At 42.1% G+C, this 25510-nt stretch overlaps 2 protein-coding genes across 13 annotated transcripts in view; one reads left to right on the forward strand and one right to left on the reverse strand.

Annotated features, from left to right (window-relative positions):
• The window catches only part of RBM20 (RNA binding motif protein 20), a 111578-nt gene extending 104187 nt beyond the window's left edge, over nucleotides 1-7391 (reverse strand). For 4 of the 5 annotated variants that reach the window (XM_079976064.1, XM_079976063.1, XM_079976062.1 and 1 more), the window contains exon 1: nucleotides 1514-1705. In XM_079976064.1, the coding sequence (XP_079832190.1) occupies nucleotides 1514-1692 (179 nt within the window). In that variant the 5' untranslated portion in view covers nucleotides 1693-1705. Of the gene's footprint in view, nucleotides 1-1513; nucleotides 1706-6891 lie in introns of those variants that run through there. The other variant, XM_079976067.1, reaches the window with a different exon arrangement.
• LOC307216151 (uncharacterized protein) overlaps nucleotides 1008-25510 on the forward strand; it is a 33962-nt gene continuing 9459 nt past the window's right edge. The window contains exons 1-7 of one of the 8 annotated variants that reach the window (XR_013838931.1): nucleotides 1008-1231; nucleotides 4628-4763; nucleotides 7480-7587; nucleotides 8513-8641; nucleotides 15447-15532; nucleotides 22434-22596; nucleotides 24360-24461. Coding sequence is in view for 1 of the 8 variants with exons in the window: in XM_079976128.1 (XP_079832254.1) it covers nucleotides 7571-7587; nucleotides 8513-8641; nucleotides 15447-15532; nucleotides 22434-22596; nucleotides 24360-24459 (495 nt within the window). In the remaining 7 variants the exon portion in view is untranslated. Of the gene's footprint in view, nucleotides 1232-1800; nucleotides 1848-1988; nucleotides 2679-4627; nucleotides 4764-7479; nucleotides 7593-8512; nucleotides 8642-9889; nucleotides 10054-15446; nucleotides 15533-19157; nucleotides 19300-22433; nucleotides 22597-24359; nucleotides 24462-25510 lie in introns of those variants that run through there. The other 7 variants (XR_013838932.1, XR_013838933.1, XR_013838934.1 and 4 more) reach the window with 7 other exon arrangements.

Genomic DNA, 25510 nt, shown 5'->3' on the forward strand with positions numbered 1-25510 from the left:
TAACTCCATTTTTTAAGACACATAATGACAGCAGGTTGTGTATTTCAGCATTAACCAACAAAAATGTTTCTGAAAAATATATTGTTTTAGACCACTATAATTTCTCATAAAGTTGTTGTGCTTAGGCTGCAATCAAAAACATGAAGAAATAAGCCCCACTGAACTCAGTGATTCAGTGAGAAAATAGTTAGTTCTGAGAAAATATGCAAAGGATTGCATGGATAGAAGAACAATCAGAAAATAATATTGAAATATGCTTCCATCAAATTTTGTGGAACCCCAAAATAATGTAAGTGAGGTCTACAGCACCATACCATATTTTGAAGGCCTAGATCAACTTTCTCAATGGGAGGCAGCTTTACAAGTGCACAAATATTAAGAAAGCTAGGATTACTCCACAAACCACCACAGCCTTTCTTCTTCATACAGCAAATTTGATGAATCAACAGAAAGAACTACTTTCTCTGGGACCTCTAGGCAATGATATTAAAAGCTGACTTTTTACCACATGCAAAATTATCTCTCCACCATGTCTTTTTTAGTCATCAAGGCAAACTATGATTCTTATAGCAACGTCTGCTATTGTAACCACTTTCCGATTTATTTAAAATTTTGCCAGGATTTATTTCATACTAATGTTCTAGCCAGATTTTTTTTGGGGGGGGGGGTGGAACCTTTGAATCCAATACATATAACCATTTTCCTTCAGGCCAATGGCATCTGTTACACAGTGTTATTTCAATTTCAGCTAATCTTCAGGCGTTTCATTTAATTAAGAAGAAAATACATAGAGCCCATGGGCAGATTAACATACCAATTTTCCACAATATGTGGAAATTGAAATTGGTCAGTCTGCTGTAATTATGCAAACTTTCTTATCAGTGTTTTACGACCCGTACGACTGCAAAAAGCAAGCCCATTTCACCCACTGGGGTTGCTGCTCTTTACATACAGCAGCAACTTGTCCTGGATTTCCATTCCCGCACATCTAATTCCCATCGAGGCCTTAGCAAGAGGAGCCTTGAAAAAGTGGGCAAGAAACGCGAAAGCTGCAACATTAATATGTGAACAAGAAGAGTGTAGAAGAAACACCCTCCTGCTTGTAAACATAGGATGGGCGAGACTTTCTCCCTAAAATAAAATGCAGCGGGCGACCAAAGCGCAGGAATAAAATTGAGCCATATCCATAAGATTTGATATATCAAAGAAAATCTCACGGCTGCTGCGGAAGGTCAGAAAGATTTTTTTTAAAAATCCCTGGAGAATAAAATGGGGGTCCCTTTTTTTGTACGTGCCCCACGCGGAGATACTCCAGGGAAAGACCACTAAAGTTATTAAACAATCCCTGAGGGAAGCCTATATGCAAACAAACCTCGCTGGCCCTGCGCTGAAGAGGGAGGAGAGAAAGCGCCACTGAGCCGAAAGGGAAGCCCGGAGACCCCCCTCTTCGCCGTCTCTCTCCCGCCGCCCGCCGCCCGCCTCGCCCCAAGCAACGTCCCGGCGCGGCTCTTACTTCTGGATGAGTTGGGGCAGGTTCGGCGCCGGCGGCGGCATCCCCCTGGAGGGGCCACCGCCGCCGCCGCCGCCTCCGGCTCCGGCTTGGAGAGGAGCCGAGGCGCGGGCATCTCTGCTCTCAGGCTGCTCGGGGCCATTGGGGTCCGGGGCCTGGTTCATGGCAGCCGCGGGGACCATTCAGGCAGCTGGCGGCGGGTCAGCCAGCACCACCCGAGCCTCCCTGGGAAGCGGCGGGGAGAGCGCCAGACACCCGACCCCGCCCGGGCAGCGTGTGCAGCAGGAACTCGACGCGGCCGGCAAGTGCCCCTCGCGGCCGCTCGCCCTTCTGGAAGGTGTCTGCGCTGAGGGGGCAGCGGGAGGCTGCGGAGAGGCATTTATGGCGATGCCTGGTGCAGCGGAGCCAATGGAGGGAGGAGGGGCCCCCTCCTACGCCAGGACGGAGGCTTCTGGCCATGGCGGGGATTTTGCTGACGGGGAAGGGGCGCTGCAGTGAGGCGACGGGGCGCCCAGGACCTAGGATAGTCGTAAGAAGTCTCCCATAACGGACAGGGGAGGCTTCCATCATTTCCTCCTGGGACGCGCGGACTGAGAAATCCCCCGGGTCCGCCAACAGCGTCTCGGTGTCCCGTCCCCCCCCCCCCCGCGCAGCCTTCGGGGGGCGCAGCGACATGTTGTTTTCCTTCTCCCCTCAGGACGTTTTGGCGCCATTCCGCGCCTCGCGCCTGCACCCGCCAGAGGGTTTTTTGGCGCGCGCAGCCTCTCTCGCGCGCACGTGGCGCCTGGCCCACTCGCGTCGCCCTCCTGTCGTTTGCGAGAGGTTCGCTCGCGTGGCCGCCTGCGCGCCTCTAGTCGCCTGTGGGAATAAGGTGGTCTTTTACTCGCGCCTCACGGAGCGTTGTTTCGCCTCCTCAAGACGACGTGTGTTTCAGCCCTTCACATGACCCCTAAAACCCCACATTGCAGCCAAAGTGATTGAGGAGACATTTCGCCCCGTTATGTTTCCAGACGACCTTTTTGCTGATCGTTCATTCCGATCTGTTCCCTGGGAGCTTGTGGGCCTTGCCTCAAGCCATTTGTTCCCCTGCGCTTTCCAGTGTATTTTCACTTTTCCTCGGATTGTCCTTATTTTAGGGTGGAATTCAATCAAATACCAACAAATTCAGGTTGCAAAAATAAAGTTTATGTGCTGTTCTTGCACAGCAAATCTGCTCCCCTTCCCCACCCCATGGTTATTTTCCCCAAGGAAAGGGGAAAGTTAACAACTGCTCGACATCACCATTGAGTGTTCAATAAGCAGCATATGAGCTCCTCACAAACTTAGTGTGAACAAATCAAGACAAATGCTCAGTAAACATTTGAAGCAACTGTTGCTGAGAAAAGTCAACAGAGTGCATTTCCCTGTCACTTTCCTTATCTTATCGCAAAAGATTTGTGTTTTTCTGAAGAAGCAGGTTTGTTGAGCAAGAGCACTAGGTCAGCTTCCATTGCACAACCTGATTTTCCCAATGTGTGATTGTCACTATTTTCACATAGGATTCAATCTGGAAGGACCCTTAGACAAAAAAACAACAACACCAAACCCACCCCTTCCATATACAGTAGTTAACTGTGAAACCTGCACATCCATTCATTTCTTACAGATGCACTGAGAAAATTCCCAGCTAATAGTCATGCCACAAAGTGTATTTGACTGTCACATGGTCGGCACAGGTCATTTTTCTGGAATTTCCTCAGCAACTGGCATTGGCAGGTCTCATCCTCCTTTGCTTCTCTGCCTCACTCACTCCCCTAGGAGGCCCATCACCATCACTCAGAGGGCAATTGAGAGTACCAAGAAGCAGGAAGCAGCAGCTGGTTGCAGCTTCCACTGCTTGCTCACCTAAGCAGGCACCTGCAAGGAGCAGCTATTGCTGCTTTCATTCTTTCTGGGTGGTGCAGTGGGTGCCGTTGGACCCAGAAGACCTAATGTACCACCCAGAGGGATAAAGTATGGGAGGAGGCAGCGTCTGCTGCTTGCCATGGCAATTGCTACCACCTGTGGTCATTATCTCTGTGCAGGGCTCGCTGCATTACCCAGAGGGAATGTGAGTCTGTGGAGAGTGTGGCATCTGAGCTTCCACACTGCGGAAGTGGTGGTTGCCCCTTGCCATCATCACTCATCTGCTCATTTACCGATCTGAGTGGCAGTGCTGGGCCCAATCCCTAGTGCCAATGCAGCAGGAAAGGGCAGGCAAGCAAGTGGAGGTGGCTGTTCTCTTGAACTGTCGCTCAGTTACTTGCTTGGGATGGGATGGAAGGAGGGGCTGCTGCAGGGTGTACCGTTTTAGCACAGAGAGAGGATCACCCAAGTAGAACTAAGTCTCCCGTGGGACCCTCTCAACAGCAGTGTCTGTTTTTCCTCAGTGGCAGCTAGTCAGATCGGTGTGACCCATATGAGGCGGCTCTCTTGAGGCTCAGCAGCTGCCTACCTGCTTCAGCCTCTGAAGCTAATTGATTTTTCATAAAGCATAAAGATTCAAAAAATTAAGTTGGCCTTACAGAAGGTTAATCTTTGATTTGTTCACATTGTGCCTTAAGCTTGCACTTTTTCTGTGTGCATACATATGTCTGTAATTTCTTGAACAGGCAACGTTTTCTACGCAAGTTTCTTGGTAGAGAAGAAAGGAAAATAACACCTAGAATAATGGAGTTTAATTTTGTAACAATATTACCAATTTAAACCCCGGTATCTATGCAAATGGAAGACAGGAGTGTAAAGTGTATATGAGACACCATTTTATATCAAGGAATAATATATCTGAAAGTGAAACAAGATAAAGGACCTTTAAAACGTTGGTCATATTCAGTAGTTAAAACTAAACACTACGGGAAAATATTTATGTGAAGACTATTTAGGTGGCATTAAACAAAAAAAGCAGTTCAGTTGGCAGGGGATTGTTTTTAAATTATAGTTTTTTCATATTCAGGCTAAGTGGTGATTTAGTGTCTGTTACACAAAATGAATGGAGGGTGGGAAACTAAGAAGAACAATTTCACAACAATAAAATGAGAGTAGTCAGACTGCAATGTGTAATCCCAAACTATGCCTGATTTATTATTGTATTTACTGCAGGTGCACTTTTCCATCTTCTAATTTCACTAGCCTTACTACTACAGTAAGGATTTACACCTCTTTCATCACTTTTACATCTGCTTGTGCTTTCCGTCTCCTCTTGAACTCAGAAATGTTTTTACAGTTCCAAACTCAGGTATGTAGCGTTCCCTTTCATCAACTTCCATTTTGCTTTACAAGTTTTCTTTTGGCCCATTCCATGAAACTATGCTTCCTTCTCATCAAGACCACATATATACTACAGACTTATAAATATTGGTTTCTACTAATTGTACTGCTATGGCTTTCCATTAAAAATATTGGGAATTTTAGTTTGGTGAGACTTCTGAGAATTATCTGTTTGAGATAGGATTAGAAAGTCTCAAAAGTGTCTGTAATTTCATGGTTGTTGTTTTTTTATTTGTTGCTTTTTTTGCCATGGCAACTCATAGTGACTTTTAAGCAAAACAAGCAAGCATACACAAACATACATTAAAACCAGCAGTAAAAAACCAACAATCTAAACAATCTAGAAGACAATTTTACTTTTTAAAAACTAGTTTAAACATCCTATCCACACAAAAAGGCCATAGATAATTAAAAGACAAAGGCTTTATGAAAATGTAACAATTTCAAGGTTAAGGAGCAAAAACAAGGTAGCAAAACAGTGTCCTGTCCCAGACTATTCCTGGTTGTAAAGTTTCAAATCAATTGCTCTTTTTTCTTGTATGTTTTGCCAGCCTTAGGATATTTCCCCCTGTTTCTGAAGGAACAAGAGGTAAATTACCTGCACTGGAAATCATTTAGGAAAACTTGGGATCTTCTATATATATAAAAAATGGTGCAAGATTACGCATACACATATACAATGTCCAACTTTGTGCTCCCACACTTTGCCCTCTGAAAACCATATACTGTAGTTAGAGAACCATAGGCTCCTCCCATACAGCACCCTATAGAAAACCTATCATTCCAAGGGTTTCAGAAAACGGAAAATGTCCAGTTCAAGTGTGCTGTAGATTTGCCCCCCTTCTCCTACCACGTTTTTAAGCAGGTGAAATCATTTCTTAATTTTTGCTTTTGAACCTGGCAATCCATATTGGGCTTTGAGATGAAAAGGAAAGGTCTGAATTATTCAAATGCTTTTGATTCCTTAAATGCCAGCCGTGTCGCAAGGCTATGAAAAATGGGAGGTTGATAGGATCTAAACAAGAGCCTAGAAGAGATGGAGCAACAAAGAACCAAGGCTGCACAACCCAATCCTATATGATTGTCTTGTGTCATAGTAAGCCAAAATGTATTTTAGACTTCAGTTTATTCTCAGATTTTAAAATGTCTACTCTTTTGTGAAATATCGCCTGCCTATTTCCAACTGCCCTGTCTCCTATAGACATTAACACCTGTACAAGAAGTGTGTACAGCGGCTGTAAAAATACAATAACCACTCTGAATAAGTGGAAAATTCCAATTACACACAGTTTACATCCACTTGGCTGAAGTGAAAATGATTTTGCCACATGCAAAAACAATGGAAGAAAAGAACAGCAAAATATAGTCGCTCACAGAACCTTTGCCACTAGCTCTTCTAAAGAATTACTTTAATTCAATGTTTTTCTTCAGTGGTGTTTTTAGGCAATTTTCCAATTAATTTTAAAAGTTTCAAACTATTCAGGTTATGCTTCCTGAATAATCAGCTTATACTATAACTGAACTTGCGTGTCAGTTTGTTTATATGTTAAACTGCTATTTAATGCTCTAAATTTAAGGGCCCAGTACAACCATCCAAGACAGGCCCCCTTCATCACACATACCACAGTCCCATACTATTAATACAATATCACAACTCATGCAATAAAAGTTTACATTCTAATTCTGAAATTGCATTTGCCATATGTTTGAAATTACACTCTGATCCACACTGGGATTTTTCTACCATGCCCCGCAAACACGCACATCCTGTCTGCTACTTTTGTTTAACATAACAACTGGCTTGAAGAAACATTCTGCTATTTAGTAACTTTTTGACTGGTATTCATAAAATTAATATCCTTTCACTGTTTTTATTTTTTTTATTCTAGTTTACTAACACATTCCATAAACATTCCATAAACAGATCAATTCATTTTAAAGTTTATTTTTAATTACAAAAACATCATCTCCCCAAAATTGATTTCTTGCAAGTTCACACTCAATAGACAAAATAGTTAGGAGGTTTAACCATTCTTGCCCCCTGGGGCTATGAAAACTTCAGTGAAAGGTAGTTGTTGCTGTATTTTGTAACTTACTGTAAATGAGGGTAGTTCATCCTCCTTTCCAAAAGTACGGTAGTTTCCTGCCCTCCAGATTCAACAATTCACAAAGAAAATTCTGAGATACTTGTGAATAATATTTACTCACTTTTTCATTTACTTATATTTTGAGCATGCAAGTGTTATAAGCAGCACTGACTCCCACTGTTCCTGGGATTAATGGCCCTGATTATTATAGGGCTTTGCTCCTCCCTCCTGTCTCTGACTGAAACTTCTTGAGTGAGCACGTCCAGATGAAAAATGTAAATATTTCTGGGTGGTATTTAACTAAATTTTGCGCAGAATAGGCCCATTTAAATCAATGGACCTAACTTAGTCATGTTCATTAATTTCAGTGGGCCTACTCTGAGTAAACTTCATTGACTCCAAGTTCTGCTTATAGACGTGGGCTTGGGTGAGCAACTAGCACACTGATCTGAATGTTGCTTGTTCTGCTATAACATTCCTGTTTGGCCCCACAAATCTCACAGAGTTTGTGCACAGTAAAATCCAATAAAAATAATTTTAAAATAATAATTGTGAATTAGGAGCATATTATGTTTGGCTCAGTTTCTTTTCTTTTAGCTTTAGTGGTGAACTGTTGCTGTTTCAGAATTAAGAAGGGAACAGAAAATAGTCACTCATTACATGGGGCAGTATTTTGGGATCCAAGAGCATGTGTAAACATCAAAGGTATGGTAAGTTTCACACTCCAGTCTTTTCTAAACTTTCAGAATGTAGATCAAGGATTATGCTGTCACCAGCTTTAGGTGGTGGGTAAGGCAGTAATATCCCTTCACTATACATGCAAAAGACAATATTACTTTAGCAAATGCTTTCTTGAATCAGGAGGAGACAGTTGCAGTGTGTGGCTTTCATCAGCTGACTAAGCCTCTCTGTTGGAAAGTTTCCCCTATCACATGATGTGGAATCTGTGGAAGTTTGTGTGATGGTCCTGTCTCTGTAAAATACCATTTTACTCCACTGTAAATCTTCACCTGCTTGAGTCTTGATGACACATAACCACAATTTTAGGGTTTCAATCAACTTTGAATTGTCACTATTGTAACTTTGATTGGGATGGTATAATCTTTTCAAGTGCTTTCAAACTGCTAGGTGGGCAGCAGCTGGGACCAAACAATGGGAGCTCACCCCGTCATGTGGATTCGAAACACGGACCTTCTGATCGGCAAGCCTTAGGCTCTGTGGTTTAGACCACAGCGCCACCCGCATCCCAGTTTCACCTTCTAAAAACATTAACAGCATTTACACACTACCATTATACAGTAGCACTCTGAGATATAAACTAGTTTCATTTCTCTTTGTGCTGTTTTTATTTACTACTCATATAGCAGCATCAATGTGCATGGTGCCATTCATGGTTCAAGAGGGCCTAGCCCTGAGATATCCACAATCTAAAAATTGACACGGGGACACAACAGAGGAAGTGGGGAAAGGGCAGATCAATTCAAAGCAGACTTTTGTGAGGGAATGAGGAGATAATCTTTTGCTCTAGGGAACAGATCAGCTTTGGAACCAGCAGATGCATGGCTGGGTCTGCTCCACTCCCAGTTCCTAACAATCTGCCTTGAGTCTCTTTGTTTGCTACCACCAGCAGTCCTATCGACTGCAATTTATGTGATCGCAGAAGGAGCCTCCACAACATTAAAGCCCCCCTCCTGGCAGAGGGCATTGGACATGCACATCTGCTGTACCCTAAGCCCCTTCAGCAGCAAAGACGAGGCAGGTAGAAACACTCTTGTACTAACTAGGCTGTAACATTATTTATAATACTAAAAAGTATTGGAGTTATTATAGAAATGTTTAATAGTTATTGTACAGCATATTTTCATAGTCATACGGGATTCCTAGAATGGGTTTTGCACATTAGCCTTTCTAGCTGTTTAAACAATGAAAGGAGAGGTTATGTGGCATCCGTTGTGATTTATTTTTACCGGATGATCAGCGGAGAAACAAGATATGCATGACATGCATTGCCTTGGCCTTCACTTTCCTTTGATGATTAGGACAGAATTTTAATTATGGTGCATGTGGATTTGTGTAAGACACTTGAAATAACAAGCACTGCGTATCAAAACAAAATGTCGCTTTCAAATTCTGCAGCTCGTGGATGCAAAATTACAATTAAAACAGCAACTAATAATAATAATAATAATAATAATAATAATAATAATAATTTATTATTTATACCCCGCCCATCTGGCTGGGCTTCCCCAGCCACTCTGGGGGGCTTCCAACAAAATATTAAAATACAGTAATGCATCAAACATTAAAAGCTTCCCTAAACAGGGCTGCCTTCAGATGTCTTCTAAAAGTCTGGTAGTTGTTCTCTTTGACATCTGGTGGGAGGGTGTTCCACAGAGCAGGTGCCATTACCAAGAAGGCTCTCTGCCTGCTTCCCTGTAACTTGGCTTCTCACAGTAAGGGAACCGCCAGAAGGCCCTCGGCGCTGGACCTCAGTGTCTGGGTAGAACCATGGGGATGGAGACGCTCCTCCAGATATACTGGACTGAGGCCATTTAGGGTTTTAAAGGTCAGCATCAACACTTTGAATTGTGTTCAGAAACATACTGGGAGCCAGTGTAGGTCTTTCAAGACCGGTGTTATGTGGTCTCGGTAGCCACTCCCAGTCACCAGTCTAGCTGCTACATTCTGGATTAGTTGTAGTTATAAAGATTGCACATCAGTGGCAGCCTTCACCAAAATGTAATAGTAAAATATGCATATTGTCAGTAAAGAAATAAGTTGCCATAGCTCGGACCATCTGGTAAGTCAGCTTTTTTGCATGTATAAGTGACAGTAGAGTATTTGATTGCAAAATAACCATCAGGTTCAGCGCAAGACTCATGGATGCTGTGGTATATCTTTCCTAAATCTTGCACTGCCACCATAAAGGTCTAAATATTCAAGTAGAAGAAGCATATTGGAACATATTTACCTCTGTTTTAGCTTGGGTATGTCCTCTATTTTTAAGGGAATAAGAACAGAGGAAGAGCCCTGTTAGATCGCACTAAAAATAAAGGCTGCAATCCTATGCACACTTACCTTAGGTTCAACCTCATTGGCTTCATTTTAGTGCTAGTCCAGAATCCTCCTTCCCTTGTGGTCAACAGTTGTCTCCCAAAGCTCACAAGTAAGGTATGAAGGGGTCACCCCAGGTATAATTGGAAGAAAGTTTCTCATTGTTGCTTACAAGCTTGGGATTTGCACTCTGCCCACACTCTGGAGCTAACTTACTTTAAACCACCTTCTAAACATTGTTTTGGTGAGGTAATCCCAGTCTAGAACGCAGACTGGTCACCTCTTCAGATGCAAATGCTTTGCCCTTTATCATTCCATGGGCTACTGAACTGGAAACATATAACCAATGCCTAACTCCAGCCAGAAACATCTGGGAAAGAAATTATTTTATTTTATTTTTATTTTTCATTTATTTATGTTGTTGTTGTTGTTGTTATACAGTTATTTATACTTCACCTTTTTCCTGACAAAATTCAAAGCAGTTTACAGATAAAACCCACTAAAAATACAGTCATACCTCGAGTTAAATGTGCTTCGGGTTGAGTGCGTTCGAGTTGCGCTCTGCGGCAACCCGGAAGTAACGGAGCGTGTTACTTCCAGGTTTCGCCTCTTGCGCATGCGCAGACGCTCAAAATTATGTCACGCGTATGCGTGAAAGCGGCGACCCGCAGACGCGCCGTGGCGTCTTGTGTTCCGTTTGGGATGCGAACGGAGCTCCAGAATGGATCCTGTTCGCATCCCAAGGTACCACTGTATAGAAAAATCAATCATTAAAATACAATTAAACATTGTATTTTAATGTTTTAAAAATACGAATAATTACATAAAAACAGCACAGCACCAGTCCTTACATTGTAGCAGTCAGTTCCCAAAGGCCTTTTGGAAAAGAAAGTCTTCACCTGCCAGTTGAAGGACAACTAGGAGGGAGCCAGTCTATCTTCTCCAAAGAGGCAGTTCCAGAGTTTGGGAGCAGCCACTGAGAAGACCCTATCCCATGTCTGCACCAAGCAGGCCTGTGAGGGTAGTAGGACTGAGAAGGGCATCCCTGAAGATCTCAAAACCTGGGCAGGTTCTCATATGCAGGAATATGGTGTTTCAGATAGCTTGGACCTACATCATGTAGGGTGTTATAGGTGATAACCAGCAGTTTGAATTGTGCCCAGAAATAGCTGAAATATGTATATTTTATTGCTACTTATTATTTGGCATTTTTAGTACTGTTATGTTTGAAACCCATCCGTGCTATAGACGAGTGCCTATATAAAATGAATAAATAAACATGAGGCCAAGGTTTTTCTGCATTATATATACAGTGGTACCTCGGGTTACATATGCTTCAGGTTACATATGCTTCAGGTTATAGACTCTGCTAACCCAGAAATAGTACCTCGGGTTAAGAACTTTGCTTCAGGATGAGAACAGAAATCGTGCTCCGGCAGCGCAACAGCAGCAGGAGGCCCCATTAGCTAAAGTGGTGCTTCAGGTTAAGAATAGTTTCAGGTTAAGTACGGACCTCCGGAACGAATTAAGTACGTAACCAGAGGTACCACTGTATAATAATAATAATAATGATGATGATGATGATGATGATGATGATGATGTATTTACACCCCACCCATCTGGCTGAGTTTCCCCAGCCACTCTGGGAGGCTCCCAATCAAGTGTTAAAAACAGTACAGTGTTAAATATTAAAAACTTCCCTGAACAGGGCTGCCTTCAGATGTCTTTTAAAGATAGGATAACTGCTTATTTCCTTCACATCTGAAGGGAGGGTGTTCCACAGGGTGGGCACCACTACCGAGAAGGCCCTCTGTCTGGTTCCCTATAACCTCACTTCTCGCAATGAGGGAACCCCCAGAAGGCCCTCGGCGCTGGATGCTAAATCTGCAATCCACAGATCTCTAGCAACTGCTGGCGCAGTCAGGCTCCAATGAAGGAGCCTGCTGTGGGGGCGCCTATTTGCGCCCCCTCTCAAAATTGGGCCCAAGACACGGCACCCACAGCACCCCTCTGCTTGCTGCCCATTCCAAATTGCCCAGCTGAAGCCTTCTGAGAGGGGTAGTTGATTGCAGACCTGTTTGCTATGCTTTGCTCCTGTTGTTTGCAATCTGTAGCTCATCCCTCCCCCCCATGCAGCGGCGTAGCTCAGGCCCCTGGAGCATCATGTGTGCAAGGTAAGCCACCCACTGGGTGGGGCAAGCTGGGACAGGGTGCACTGCATTGAGCCTCGCCACTGCCCCCCCCCCCCCAGCTGTAGGGTGGCTGAGGGAGAGGCAGCAGATGGATGCAACCCCCATGCTGCCATTTTGGGCAGCGTGGCGCCTGCAGGTGCCCGAGCCACCGTGTCACATAGCCCATAGCCATTTTGTCATCCCCTTCAGGGATGATACCCAGGCGGTCCGCACTCACTGCACCCTCCTTCATATGCCACTTGGGAAGATGCATTGGAAATATTTTACCACAGGAAAATCTAGTTATTTGAAAATCGAGATGCAAAGTTCACCAGTGAATCTAACCTTCCCTGAGGTCCATGCGCATTTGCTTCTGAGCTAGGCTTTGGATACTTATGCTGCTGCAGATCCATCTGCTTTCATTTTTGTAAGAACCATATATGGGTTTGAAGACATAAACACACAAAAGGTATCACCGAGCAGTCATTAGCACACCGCATGGCCATGATGTTGAAATGTTTCTTATTTTCATTCCCTAGTACTAAGCGCTAATGCTTCAAAAACTTTGCAACAAGAGCCTCAGACTATTAGTGTGCCAACAGGAGCCTGGAACTGCTGTAGGTTAACAAAACATGAGTCTGATGATAATCCTCACACCGAATTTCAACAGTGGAGTATTTCATGTCATAATTCCCAGTGCACAGGGATAAACCCCTTCTGAAAAGGTTAATGCAGACAACAATCTTTCCAATGTGTGTTGCTGTTTGTAGTCCCCACACACACCTAATAGACCAAGCAGCACAAAGTGTGTGTGTGTGTGTGTGTGTGTGTGTGTACATACATGCACACACAATCATACAGGGAAGCTTATAGTACCAAAGCATGATTCTAGAGAAGATCAAAAGTAAATGAAAGATACCTTGACGTTTCATTTTCATATGAAACAATGGTATGGAAGAAAGTTTGCATGCTAGTTTTACAAAACTAAAAGCACATGCATTATTATCAGACTCTGCTAGTGATAACAGTCATCTTATTTTAAGCATAAAACCTTATTATTGAGATGTTTGGGGCTTAGTGTTCTAAATCAGTTCAGAAGATGTCAGACGTTTCTTTCTGAGTAAAGGTGAAGCTGTTGCCATATCCAGATTAATTGAAGATGGAGCTCAGCATTTATAACTGCTATTATTCATTTTAAACTCCAGGGGAACATCCATTAACACACATTACGGGCTTGATCTAAGAAAATTGAACTTAGATCCTATTGAAATCAGTGGGATGAGTTAGTCATTACCTAAATTCCATGGATTTCTATGAGAGCTAAATTCAATAAATTTAGCTTGCAAACCTATGCACATCTGGGAATAAGTCCCATTGAACTCAACTATGCTTACTTCTGAGTACAGATTAACAGACTTGCACACTTAGTCTGTCTCCAACTCTATATGTATAGCTTAGATATGGTTTCCAAACAGAGTGGGTATTGGTTTCATGTTTTCTGATATGCAAACAGTGTTAGTCATAAAACTAGAATGCTGTATTTGGGGAAGTCAGCAAGCAGTGATTTTGAAACTAGCCATCCTGTGGTATTCGAAGACATCACCAAGATGTTAACTAATACACACAGCACAGCCTTGTGAATATTTTTACATAGGGTGTGGCTGCCAAAGCAACTGCAGAGACTTAATTAAGGCACTTCCTTAGAAGGGATGAAAGGTGAAAATGCTTGCCAACAAATACAGCTCTGTCATGGACGCATCAGTCAAAATGATTTGTGGATTGCTTGGCTTGTAAAAGTTTTATTGCAATGTGCTGTCCGGAAAGTCTCATGTGACTTTTTTTTAAAGTTGATTTAAGAAATGAAACCTAATGTAAGAGCAAGTCACACTTCCTAACTGAATACTGATAATCCCCATTAAGTGAGGCAGCACACTTGTTTTAACCCATCACTCTCTTAAATTATTGTTGCTTCAGAGCCTTCAATAAGATGGTACAAACCAGTCAAAGCATTTCTGGTGGATTATTGCATTTGCAGGGGGTTGAAAGTACTTGGCCTTCAGCCTCATGTCTTACAACATGTCTGAGGCCTCAGATAATCCTCCAGAAATACACTACCCATTGAGTTACTACTTCATTAGAGACATACTTCATCTCTGTCTGCTTTCCAAATAGCTTTCAAACATCTACTAGCTGAATGGTAAAACCACAGAAACACAGGTGTTACAGAGCACCTGTTAGAGTAAAAGAATTATAGTAAAAACAAATTGTGGAGGCCCATGAGTCTGTGGTAGTGCTAACAGCAGCAACAAATATGTCTGCAAAAAGGAAGCCACATTTAATGTCTGGCTTTTTTGTTAGCTTATAAAAAGGGAAACATCAGAAACAGAATTTCTGTTTGTGCCTGAAGGTGAAGTTTCTATAGCAATTGCTACTTTTGAATAAGTATGTTTGATTAAGTTATTTACACAGTGTGGGGAAAATACTACCAACTGGTAATAAATAATGATTGCTCATTTATACATAAAAAACACATCCTGATAGGCTGATTTGTCCAGTCCTAATTGCATGCCTGTGCAGACAGGCACAGATCATAATTATGTAGATTCATAGACTCAGAAGTAAGTCCTAGTGAATTACATGGGGCTTACTCCCAGGTAAATGGAGTTAGGACTGTAGTGTTGCATGAAGTGCAAGCTCTCATCATAGAGTCTGTATTGCATGTGTATTTGATGTATATTATCTTGCATGTATTCTTTACTACTATCACATCTTTCCATATGTGAAAAAGACCAGGCTATTATCATCCTGTACAGCAAACAGGCAGCATGGGTGGGTATTGTTTTTGTTTGTTACTATATTATGTGTTTTTGTGTTTTTATATTGTAAACTGCCCTGTGATCCTCAGATGAAGGGCAGTATAGACATTTATTAAATCAGCATCTGTAGTGCATGGATAGGGACTTTCAGTTCTTAGAATGAACTAGTTCAATTGAATGAAGTTCACTGAACTAGTTCAAAACTCTCTGAACTGCACCTGAGTTCCCATAAGTGCCAGATGAATGAAAGGTGAAATAAGTTCGAACTCTGAATATTTTCTAGTTCATCTTCATGTTCATCCAACCCTGCTACCCCCATTAAAAAGGAAAGAAAAGTCATTTTGGACATATATAAAGAAAGTTAGAAAGCAAAACATGGAGCCAATGTTCTGAGGCTCATTAGGGTAGATATGGAAGTGCTGCTGTTGTTAATAATGCAGCACTGTTGTTAAGCAATCGGAGGAAGGCATGTGAGGCATTTCTTGTAATTTCCCTTCTGAAGAGTTTTATTCTCTTCCAACAGGAAGAGCTCGCAGCAAGAAGTCTCGGTCCAGGAGCAAAAAGAATGTTGCCTTGTGCCAGCTGTGTGGCTAGCACAAATTAAACAGGGTAAGCCTTTTTCTAGCATGGGAATACAATTATGGGGAAAGCTTTACGTGTTGACATTTTATCCATCAGACATATTATTATTTGCATGTGGCCCCTGATTTAGTTTTGAATGATTCTGTAAAGGAAATTTTGTAACATTTATGTAAGAGACTGGGATCTACTGGTAGAACACTGGTTTGCAATACATAAACAACAGTTTCAGATTCCCATTTATTTCACAAGAGCAACAACAAAATGTCTGAATTAGGCTGTTGTGCAAAGAAAGCTTGTTGGAAGGAAACAGGAGCAGATTTTTGTGTAAAAAGACTGAGCTCAGTTGAGATAATAAAACAGTTCTGGGGCTGTGCATGTGCTCAAGAGTTCATGCCTTTTGTGTATCTCTTTGCCCTTAGCTTCCATTACTGGACCTTGAGGGCTAGTAGAAATTAAATTAGATTATGCACTCTCAGCTTACCCTACTTCACAGGATTGTTGAGATGATAAAATAAGGCATTCCAATGTATGCCGCCCTGAGCTCTTGAAAAAAAGGGAGGATACAAATACAGTGGTACCTCGGGTTAAGAACTTAATTCGTTCCGGAGGTCCGTTCTTAACCTGAAGCACCACTTTAGCTAATGGGGCCTCCCGCTGCTGCCGCACCGCCTCTGCGCAATTTCTGTTCTCATCCTGAAGCAAAGTTCTTAACCCAAGGTACTATTTCTGGGTTAGCGGAGTCTGTAACCTGAAGCATATGTAACCTGAAGCGTATGTAACCCGAGGTATCACTGTAGCTGGAAGTACAACAGGGATCATTCACTTAGTAACTAAAGGGTTAATTCTGTTCATAGTTAGCCACCCGGGGTAGGTGAAGTTGAAGGTATTGCCTAGCAACAATGAGCCAGAATGGCATGACCCTTACTGAGCTAATTCGTGCTCTGAATGACTGTGCAGTTCTGTGGAAGTTTCAGCCTTGTAAGTTTAGCTGTTGAATGTCTTCTGGATGTGAACAAGGCCTAACATAAAAAGACAAAAGCCCTCTGTTTATTGCTCTTCAAGTTATACAGTGTTCTTTTTCAATTTACCCAGTAAAGCATTGTTTCCCAACCGGGAGGCATGTGGCCCCCCTGGGGGACCCCATGATACCCCTAAGGGGACTACAGGTGAAAATCATGTAAACGGGGGCCACAGCACAAGGCTAGAGGGCCACAGAGGGAAGTAAGAATGTTTGTTTGTTTGTTTTTAAATTCTGATTAACTGGCTATCTGCTTGGCCAATCACAAGGGGCAGGCCACCAGGGCCTAGTGCTCCTTTTTGCCATACACATTTTTTGGGAGCAGTCTTTGTTTCTGGTGGGAGAGGGCAATTGCTATGGCCCCCATTTTGGCCAGTAGAGCCCGCAGGCCAGAACCCGCTTGTCAGGTATGTGCAGTGGTGGGGTGGCAATGGGTAGGGCTGGGTGAGCCAGAGCTGCTTGTTGCTGCCACCGGTGTTGGGCCCAGTGGCAGCCTGGGCTAACTCTGCAAGGCACAGGGTACAATCCACACCAGCACCTAGCGGACTGGTGCCTTCAGATGTTGCCAAGGGATGCAGGGCCTGTCAGCAGCGGCAGCCCGGTTCTGCAAGGTGCGGGATGAAATCTAGCCGAGCGGGGTCTTCTGGTGTTGCTGACTTGCATCTAGTAGATAACTAAGTGTCTACTCAGAAGAAAGCCTCACTGCATTCAGTGGGCCTTACTCCCAGGTAAGGATGTGTGGGGCTATAGTGTTTTATCTAGGCAGCTAGGGCTCCTCCGGATGACAAGATCTTTTTGCACCAGGTCAGTGAGGACCACTTACTTTTAAAAATTCTCCCATATATATAGAACTCCCTATGCACCTTTTGGACTGTATCTGTAGGTTTCCCCCTCTGTGACAAATTGTTGTTGTTGTTTAGTCATGTCCGACTCTTTGTGACCCCGTGGACCAGAGCATGCTAGGCACTTCTGTCTTCCACAGCCTCCCGCAGTTTAGTCAAACTCATGCTGGTAGCAAATAACTGGGGTCAAATAAGTGTTGTTTACTTTTTATAATACATGGAAGATAGATCTCCCTCAGGAGGTTCTGGACTCTCCTTCCTTGGAGGTTTCTAAGCAGAGGTTGGATGGCCATCTGTCATAGATGTTTTAGCTAAGTTTCCTACATTGCAGGGGATTGCACTAGAAAGATGACCCTTGGGGTCTCTTCCAGCTCCGTGATTCTATGCTTTTCTGCTTCAACAATATTTCATTGTGTTCCTATCATTTTATGTAATTATATTTTGTATAAATTATAAAAATTGTAAATAAAACATGTTCTATTTATAAAGAAAACATTAAAATAGCTATGCTTCTACCGGTAGGACACGGGCATAGCCAGGATTTTTGTTAGGGGGCAGAACCTCAGATTTGTATTGATTTGCATTGGTTTTTACTTATTGTAAAAGGGGGCACAGGAAGGAAACAAGGTTGGAAGGGGGCCATGGTCAGAAAAAGGTTGGGAAACACTGCAGTAAAATATTTTCAGTTTCTTTTCTCTCTGGACACCATCTATGTTGAAGTGCCTTTGCTAACACAAATCCGAAAGTACAGTCATCAATAGTGAACTCCTATGCCTGCCTACTCAAAAGTCTTATTCAGTTCACTGAGACTTACTCCCATGTTAAGTGTGCAGCCTTATCCTGACAGTTAAAGTTAGCTTCTGACTGTGATGTTTAATTTTTTTCCAGGACAGAAAAATAGACCTCCTTGCATACGTTGTGCTAGTGTACTGTAAATCACATTCATTTAAGTACTTCTTTAGGAAGGTGCACATCACACTCTTCCACCTCCTGTTCTTTCTTAGGCTCACTTTGCATCAGCCATTCTATCCTTTGTGTTTATAATTGTTTGGCAGGCTTCCATATTTGTGGACTGTGCAGTCATCACTGCACTAGCAGTGCTTGAAGCTGCTTTTATTTATTCCTAGTGTATGATGAATTGGGCCATCTGTCTTTTATGTCCGCCCCCAACACTCCCCTGCTGGCATGTTGTCGGCGCCGCTGGGCTGTCAGCTAAGGTCAAGGGCTCACACCAAGGTCCCTGTCCTTTTCTGTCTGTTGGGGAAATAATGGCAGAGTCCTGAGGTCACCTCTTGAAACTTCACTGTGGAGCTATTAAATAATCCGAAGAATTGACAAATCATGAAAGGGATCAGAGAGTGACATGTATCATAATAAAGGCAAACAGGATAATCTGTTTCCTACACACAACTAAATGTTTAAAGAGGCACAGAGTTTTCACATAACAGAAACAGGTTGGGTGGAGAAGAGGCTAATGTTTATTTGAAAATTTCACAGAAGATTGATTTAATTGTGTTTTTAAAACAGCTGCAATTTTATGTTAGCTCAGTAACTCACAATAATTGTCTATGGGGAATTGATAAAAACATTTTGCTCTTGTTACTTTTACAAGACACAGGATCCACCTATATCATCCCTAACTTTAGAAAGAGAGATCTTTGGAGTTGTGAGTTGTTCACTTGGACAGAACTTCTGTGCTTGGGAGCCTCATGATGAAATTGACAAATTTGGGCTTGACTCATTCACAGACCATTTGAAGCTGTGGCAGTGATGTGGGTTTTGTTTTTTTTAGTTAGGCTGCAGAGGTTTTCACCAACACTGCCAGGAGTTAAACCAGTCACATGAAAGTTGCCTGGTGCTGTATCCACTATACAACTATACACTGAGCTGAGCCTGGATTCAAGGTCTCCCACATATGAAAACTAGATGTGATGGTATGTAAAAAGCAGAAACAGCTCCAGCTAGTGCTGGCAAGCAATATGGATTTAAAAAAAATAGTATTGTCTACTCAGACTCTCCAGACTTACCTATCCATGTGAATGGGGCCTTGCTGTAACTCTTGAGGAAATAGGAGCTGTTTCCCAGTAAGCATTAGGAACTAGAACTACCCTGTTGCCAATACTTAATACAATCCAGTAATCAAAGTTTGTGCAGTATGTGTGTGTGTGTGTGTGTGTGTGTGTGTGTGTGTGTAACCACTATTCTTTCTGCATAGACCTGCACTGGATCATGATACACAAACATAAAAGAACTATGTTAAAACTAATGCAATATGCTTCTGCTTGCAAATGGTGAGTGTGCATCAGAGGATTGAATTGTGTGTCTGTTCCAAGTTGTTAACCATTGTCTGCCCTTGGATCCAGATGCCATACTGGATGGGGCTGATGGGAGTTGGAGTCCAAAACATCTGGAGGGCACTCAGTTGGGGAATGCTGCTATGGACCCTCGTCCCACCCATTTCCTGAATTCCTCCCTTTGCTAGTTTCAGTGTTTGTGTTTCAAGAGTTTGTGTTGTAATCAATGTGTTATATCATTAAAATAATACAGTTACTCACACTACCTACTCTTCCACTGGCAGAGAACAAGTTATTATGTTGCCTGAAGCAAAGACCAATGGGGCAGCATTCTCCATCATGCCTGAGGCCAGCAAAGAGGTTAGGATGTACAGCACAGGCCATGCAACTCCCAGACCTCTGTCTTTCAGCACCTTAACATTGTCCCCTACTATCTGGTACCTGAGGCAGCTACTTCATGCATTCGAATGGTTAGGCCAGTCAATGTTTGGGCTTATCTGAAGTGGGAAAACAGAATCAGTTTCAAGATAGGAGAAGGTTAACAACTGGAAATTGGCTATGGAATATGTTTGGATCATCACTGCACTAACAAGTGCCTGAAAGACATTTCCGGCATTAAAGTATAGAGGGATTTACAATAGAGTCTAGGATTCATATCTATATGTTGGCAGAAGATCAAAGACATAAAAATGTGAAGTATGCACAGTATGGCATTTCTATATACAGAAATTTTCTGTTTTCTTTGAAGCAGCACGGGAGATAATTAGAGGAGGTTCATCTTACGATTCCATATGTTGCAAATTACTAATTAAAAAGATGATATGTGTTCTCTGCAGTATGATGTAATTCGTTTCATCAGTTTGAACTTTCCATTATCTTCTGAACCCTCTATCCACTTGTATGTTGTAATTCTGTGCATGTCTATCATATTTCATTTTGCAAGAAGTGCTTTGTAATACTCAATCTGTTTTATACTGGGTCAGTTTGTTTGTCTATAAGGCCCATTATTTTCTACCCAGTCTCAGGAGCAGGCCTTTCCTATCATCTGTTACCTGATTATTTCTTAACAGGAGATGCCAGGAACTGATGTCCATAACTCATCCTCCTTGCCACTGTGCCATGGTCCTTTCCCTAACTCTACTTTGCTCAGAAAGGACTGGACATCTCCCCTGTCCATGTTTATTTCTGCATGGGATGTTGAGCAAGTACTGGCAAGTGAGGGAGAGAGAAAATGATTTGTCTATTATTTGCTGAAAATACATTTAGTTTAAGAACTTTAGACCATATTAGTACATGGATATCCCTTCTCAGAGGAATGCATGTGCCTTCCATACCCAATTATATATATAGCAAATACACACATATTTGTTTTGTTGTATGTACATGAAGAATGAGCCTTCTTCTCATTGCATTACCTGCAGCAGAACAGACATATGCCACAGCCATCACTTGTGACAGTGTAAACATAGGAACATGCAACAGATTATATAGAAATTATTCCTGTCTAGGAAATTAATTTTGTGTTAAGTCTTCATAAGGGCAGTCCATTACTCCATAATTTCCATTCTATTTTTAATCTTAGTTCCAGGAATGTGATCCCCAAACAGAAATATTTATTTACACCATAGCAGATTTACTTTAGCAGTGCTGTGCGCTTTAAAAACAATTTACCTTTAAACTTCACATTTAACTATCTTCAGTGATAAATAAGAGCAATCCATCTGTACTATGATTTTACAGAAGTTGCTACATTTTCATTTTGTTGATACTTTGATCCTTCTAGTCTGCAGCTTGCAGAAAGGATGACCACCACATTAAAGGAGGGATTATTTAACTTTGAAATTTTGTATGGGATACTTGCAAGGCACAGAAATGGCAATTTCTTGCAAATTATAGTTGGATTTTTCCCCCTTGTACAACTAGATCACAAGTCATCAACGCCTGCCAAGTCAGTGATCTGGGGTGGAGGTTAAGGACATTGCTAGTGCCTGTCTTGTTCACTTGCTGCTATCTTAGACAATTCAGATTTTGGGGTTTTTTTTTCTTTCTGCAAAGTTATTAACGCTTGACTGACAAATGTAGTCTCCAAAAATAAGGCTCTGGTTTTATTTCATTAATAAAAAAACCACAGAAGTGGTGGATTCCTGATTACCCACAGTGTCCAGTCCCTAATTACTTACAGAGTCCAAATCTTTCAAATCCCCTGAAAGATATTATTTGACAGGAAGTTTGCCAGGTGGCTGATTTTAAACAGCCCATTTGTTTCTGAGTGGAAAGGGAGAGGCATTTATCCCTGCAGCCTTTGATAAGGTGTGTGTGTGTGTGTGTGTGTAGTTGCCCTCAGTGTTTGTGGAATGGTAAAATTTCATTTCATATTTCCAGGTGCCCAGTTAACATTGTTTATCAGAAGGATTGCTAGGCAGTTTAAAGACTCGGGGCCCAGGCCCGTAATACAATTTTGTATTAAATGTATATCCAGATAAGACTGGGACACTCTTAGTGGATGGTTCCCTAGTCTTGGTGGATGGGAGGTTGATGGAGTTATCTGATAGGTGGGAGGTTTACTGGGTTACACTGGCTCTAAAGGAGTGGGTATGCAGTTTGGGGAGCTTTTCTAAAGTGGCTCCTGTTTTGTGGAATGCTCTCCCCAGCATTCTTTTTGTCAGAATTTTATGAGATTTGCAGGGATTTTTTGCTCAGGGCACAATTTAAAAAGGAAAGGCCATTTTATTTATTTATTTATTTATTTATGTATTTATTTATTTATTTAGCAGAATTAGATGACCTTTCACAATTCCAGAAGGATGGCTGCAGTGGTTTTCCTGGAGGAGCAGGCTTTACTGTTCTAGAGTTGTTGAAAAAGGATGCACTTAATCTCCCTTACTGTTTTATGGGTCCTGTGTATGAAAACAGAAAACGTTATAGAGATACCACTAGGTGAGAATTACAGAGAAATAAGTCCAGGGGTTTTTTTTTATGCTAGGCATCTCTAATATTGATTTGGAGAGGAGTGAGCTCAAAGGGATTTTTTAAACCTCCCTGTAGTTTTGACCAATGATTTTATTATGATAATGCTGCATGTAATAAAACTGTCCCTGAGTAACCTGCAACATTTAAGGAGGATCGGTGTAGAAGATAGAGACTTAAGATGAATGAAAGAACCAGCTTCAGGCTTGTGTTCTGCTCAATTTGCATCAAAAGTCAGAGGAACTAAGTGCAAAACTGATTTGACAGGAGTGAATTTGACGGAGCAATGGTTCCAAACTACAAGAAAGAAGATTCCACCTAAACATTAGGAAGAACTTCCTGACTGTAAGAGCTGTTCGACAGTGGAATTTGCTGCCAAGGAGTGTGGTGGAGTCTCCTTCTTTGGAGGTCTTTAAGCAGAGGCTTGACAACCATATGTCAGGAGTGCTCTGATGGTGTTTCCTGCTTGGCAGGGGGTTGGACTCGATGGCCCTTGTGGTCTCTTCCAACTCTATGATTCTATGAATGTGTGGGCATGTGGCACAGAAGCAAAAAAGAAACTGGAATGTCCAGCAGTTTCTGAGCAAGCACCATCGCTGAAGATCACAGGACAGACAAAAAGGTGACATATCACATCAACATCCGTTTCCCCAAAGCACTGTAATTGGAGAACTCTGGCAAAATCATTCCTTCTGATTAGGAACTAGACCTGTGCAAATCAAAAGACCTCTCCCGCCCTTCTCTCCCCACCCTTATATGACTAGGTTTCTCTTTTAGCAGACAAACTTTATGCTGGAATAGCAGGATTCTTTTTATACTCCGAAGTAGATGAGGTAGGGGGTGGGGTGGCTATTTGACAGAGCAAGTAATTTTGAGGTAGGAATGAAACAGGAAACAGGGCCAAGTCACATGACCCATTTATATTCAGTGTGTGATTAGTTTTTTGTCAATTTATTTCGTGTGTGCATATGACAAAGCAGTTACTGACATGCTCCACGGAATGCTTAGACCCTGACTTTCTACACCACAACCAACGCTTTTGGAATATGGAATGCAGTAAATCGGGATCTGGTTGAGCCTCAGACAGCTGCTGTCAAAATGGGCTATCCAAACTGGTCCATAGATTGCAATCTGAAACACACTTAGTAGGGTGTAAGACTCATGGCTTATAGTGGAAATCACTTCTGAATAAACATGCAAAGGATTGTGTTGTTAATTGCATTCAGATTTAGTAAACTATTTGGGGTTTACATTGAATGTGTCTGCTGCCCTGCAATGTTGGGTGCTGCCAAACCTCTCTATTAAAATGAATAGTGAAGCAGTGAAGTTGTTGCTTCTGTAGGGGCAAGACTATGATGTGCAAACTGTGGAGACATTGAGACAAGATCTAAATATTCTAAATACTGGTGCAAAGCATATTTTTTGGGGAAATAAATTCAACAGCTCAGTGGGACTTAACTCACAGTTAAGGGTGCACAGGATTGCGGCCTTAATCAGTTTAATTCCAGACATTCAGTCTTATTTCTGGAGGAGCCTGCTTGTATTACAAACAGCATGAATGGAGTAGAAAGGCATTCCCGCAATGACTACATTGTTGGCATGGAATCCTAACCTTCTGCTGCAGCTTTTCTGGAATTTTATCACAATAAACAAAGGACTTTTTAAACTGATAAATGCCCAGAATGCATCTTAATGCCATGGCTCGAACTGACTTAACTTTTTTTCCTTCCTAGGACATTTGGGATGTGGATCTTACCTGAACTGGTAGAGAGATGGAACTTTTGCCATATTGCTAAAGTTGCACTGCAGATAACAGAATTTAGAAATAAATGAGGGTAAGCTTATTAGACTGCTACAAACATTCCTGTATAAAGGAGCTGGTACTGTTTTTACTACTGCTGGATAAGCTATGCTTCTCCAATTGCTTCTCAAAATAAGCATGTACAGCCTCTAAGGCTACAATCCTAACATGTGATGTTGAGTAAATCAATTAGATCAAAAGTGGGAAGATCAATCCACAAAATGGAGTGCTCGTCCAAATTTCTGCTTGTCCCATGCCTAGAAAGCACTGGTCCAGAGGAAACCTGACTTCTTGTTTGCTCTGATTGAGTGCTAAAGAGTGGCTTTCCCCAGGAGAAAGCAGCAGGACGAGAGGAAGTGTGGATAAGCCTGAATCTAAGGAAGCAGTGATGTATGATGTATGGCAAGCATAGGCAACGTTCAGCCCTCCAGATGTTTTGGACTACAATTCCCATCATCCCTGACCACTGATCCTGTTAGCTAGGGATCATGGGAGTTGTAGGCCAAAACATCTGGAGGGCCAAAGGTTGCCTATGTCTAATGTATGGCGTGTTGGATGGAAAAGAAATAATTGCTCACATACATCCTCTGATACAGTTCTGTTTAAATTCCTGCTGCTTAAATACAGCACTAAAGTAAGTGCCTTTCCAAACTTCCCATTTACAGTGGTATAGTTCAGGGGTGGGATGGATTTTTATTTTATTTTTTGCATGCTGCTACATGACATCATCAGTATTCAGCTACCATTTTGGAATAATGTACTAGAAAAACCACTTTTTCTCCTACTATAAAAAAATCCAACTTTTGTGAAAGATCCAGAACAGATCCTCAGTATTTTTCATTTGTATGGCATATGTAGAAGCATCACCTGTTTTTCTTTGTGGAGGGATCGGTGGGCAAGGTTTGGGAGACATCTGTTTCAAGCCATTTCCTACTGATTGGTGTGAGCTGTCAGTTTGCAAGCTCAGTTTAGAGGAGAGATGAGGCAAATAAAGATGATGATATTGAGTAAAGTACAGTGGTACCTCGGGTTAAGAACTTAATTCGTTCTGGAGGTCCGTTCTTAACTTGAAACTGTTCTTAA

The sequence above is a fragment of the Podarcis cretensis genome, assembly GCF_951804945.1.
Source record: "Podarcis cretensis genome assembly, chromosome: 5".
NCBI lineage: Eukaryota > Metazoa > Chordata > Lepidosauria > Squamata > Lacertidae > Podarcis > Podarcis cretensis.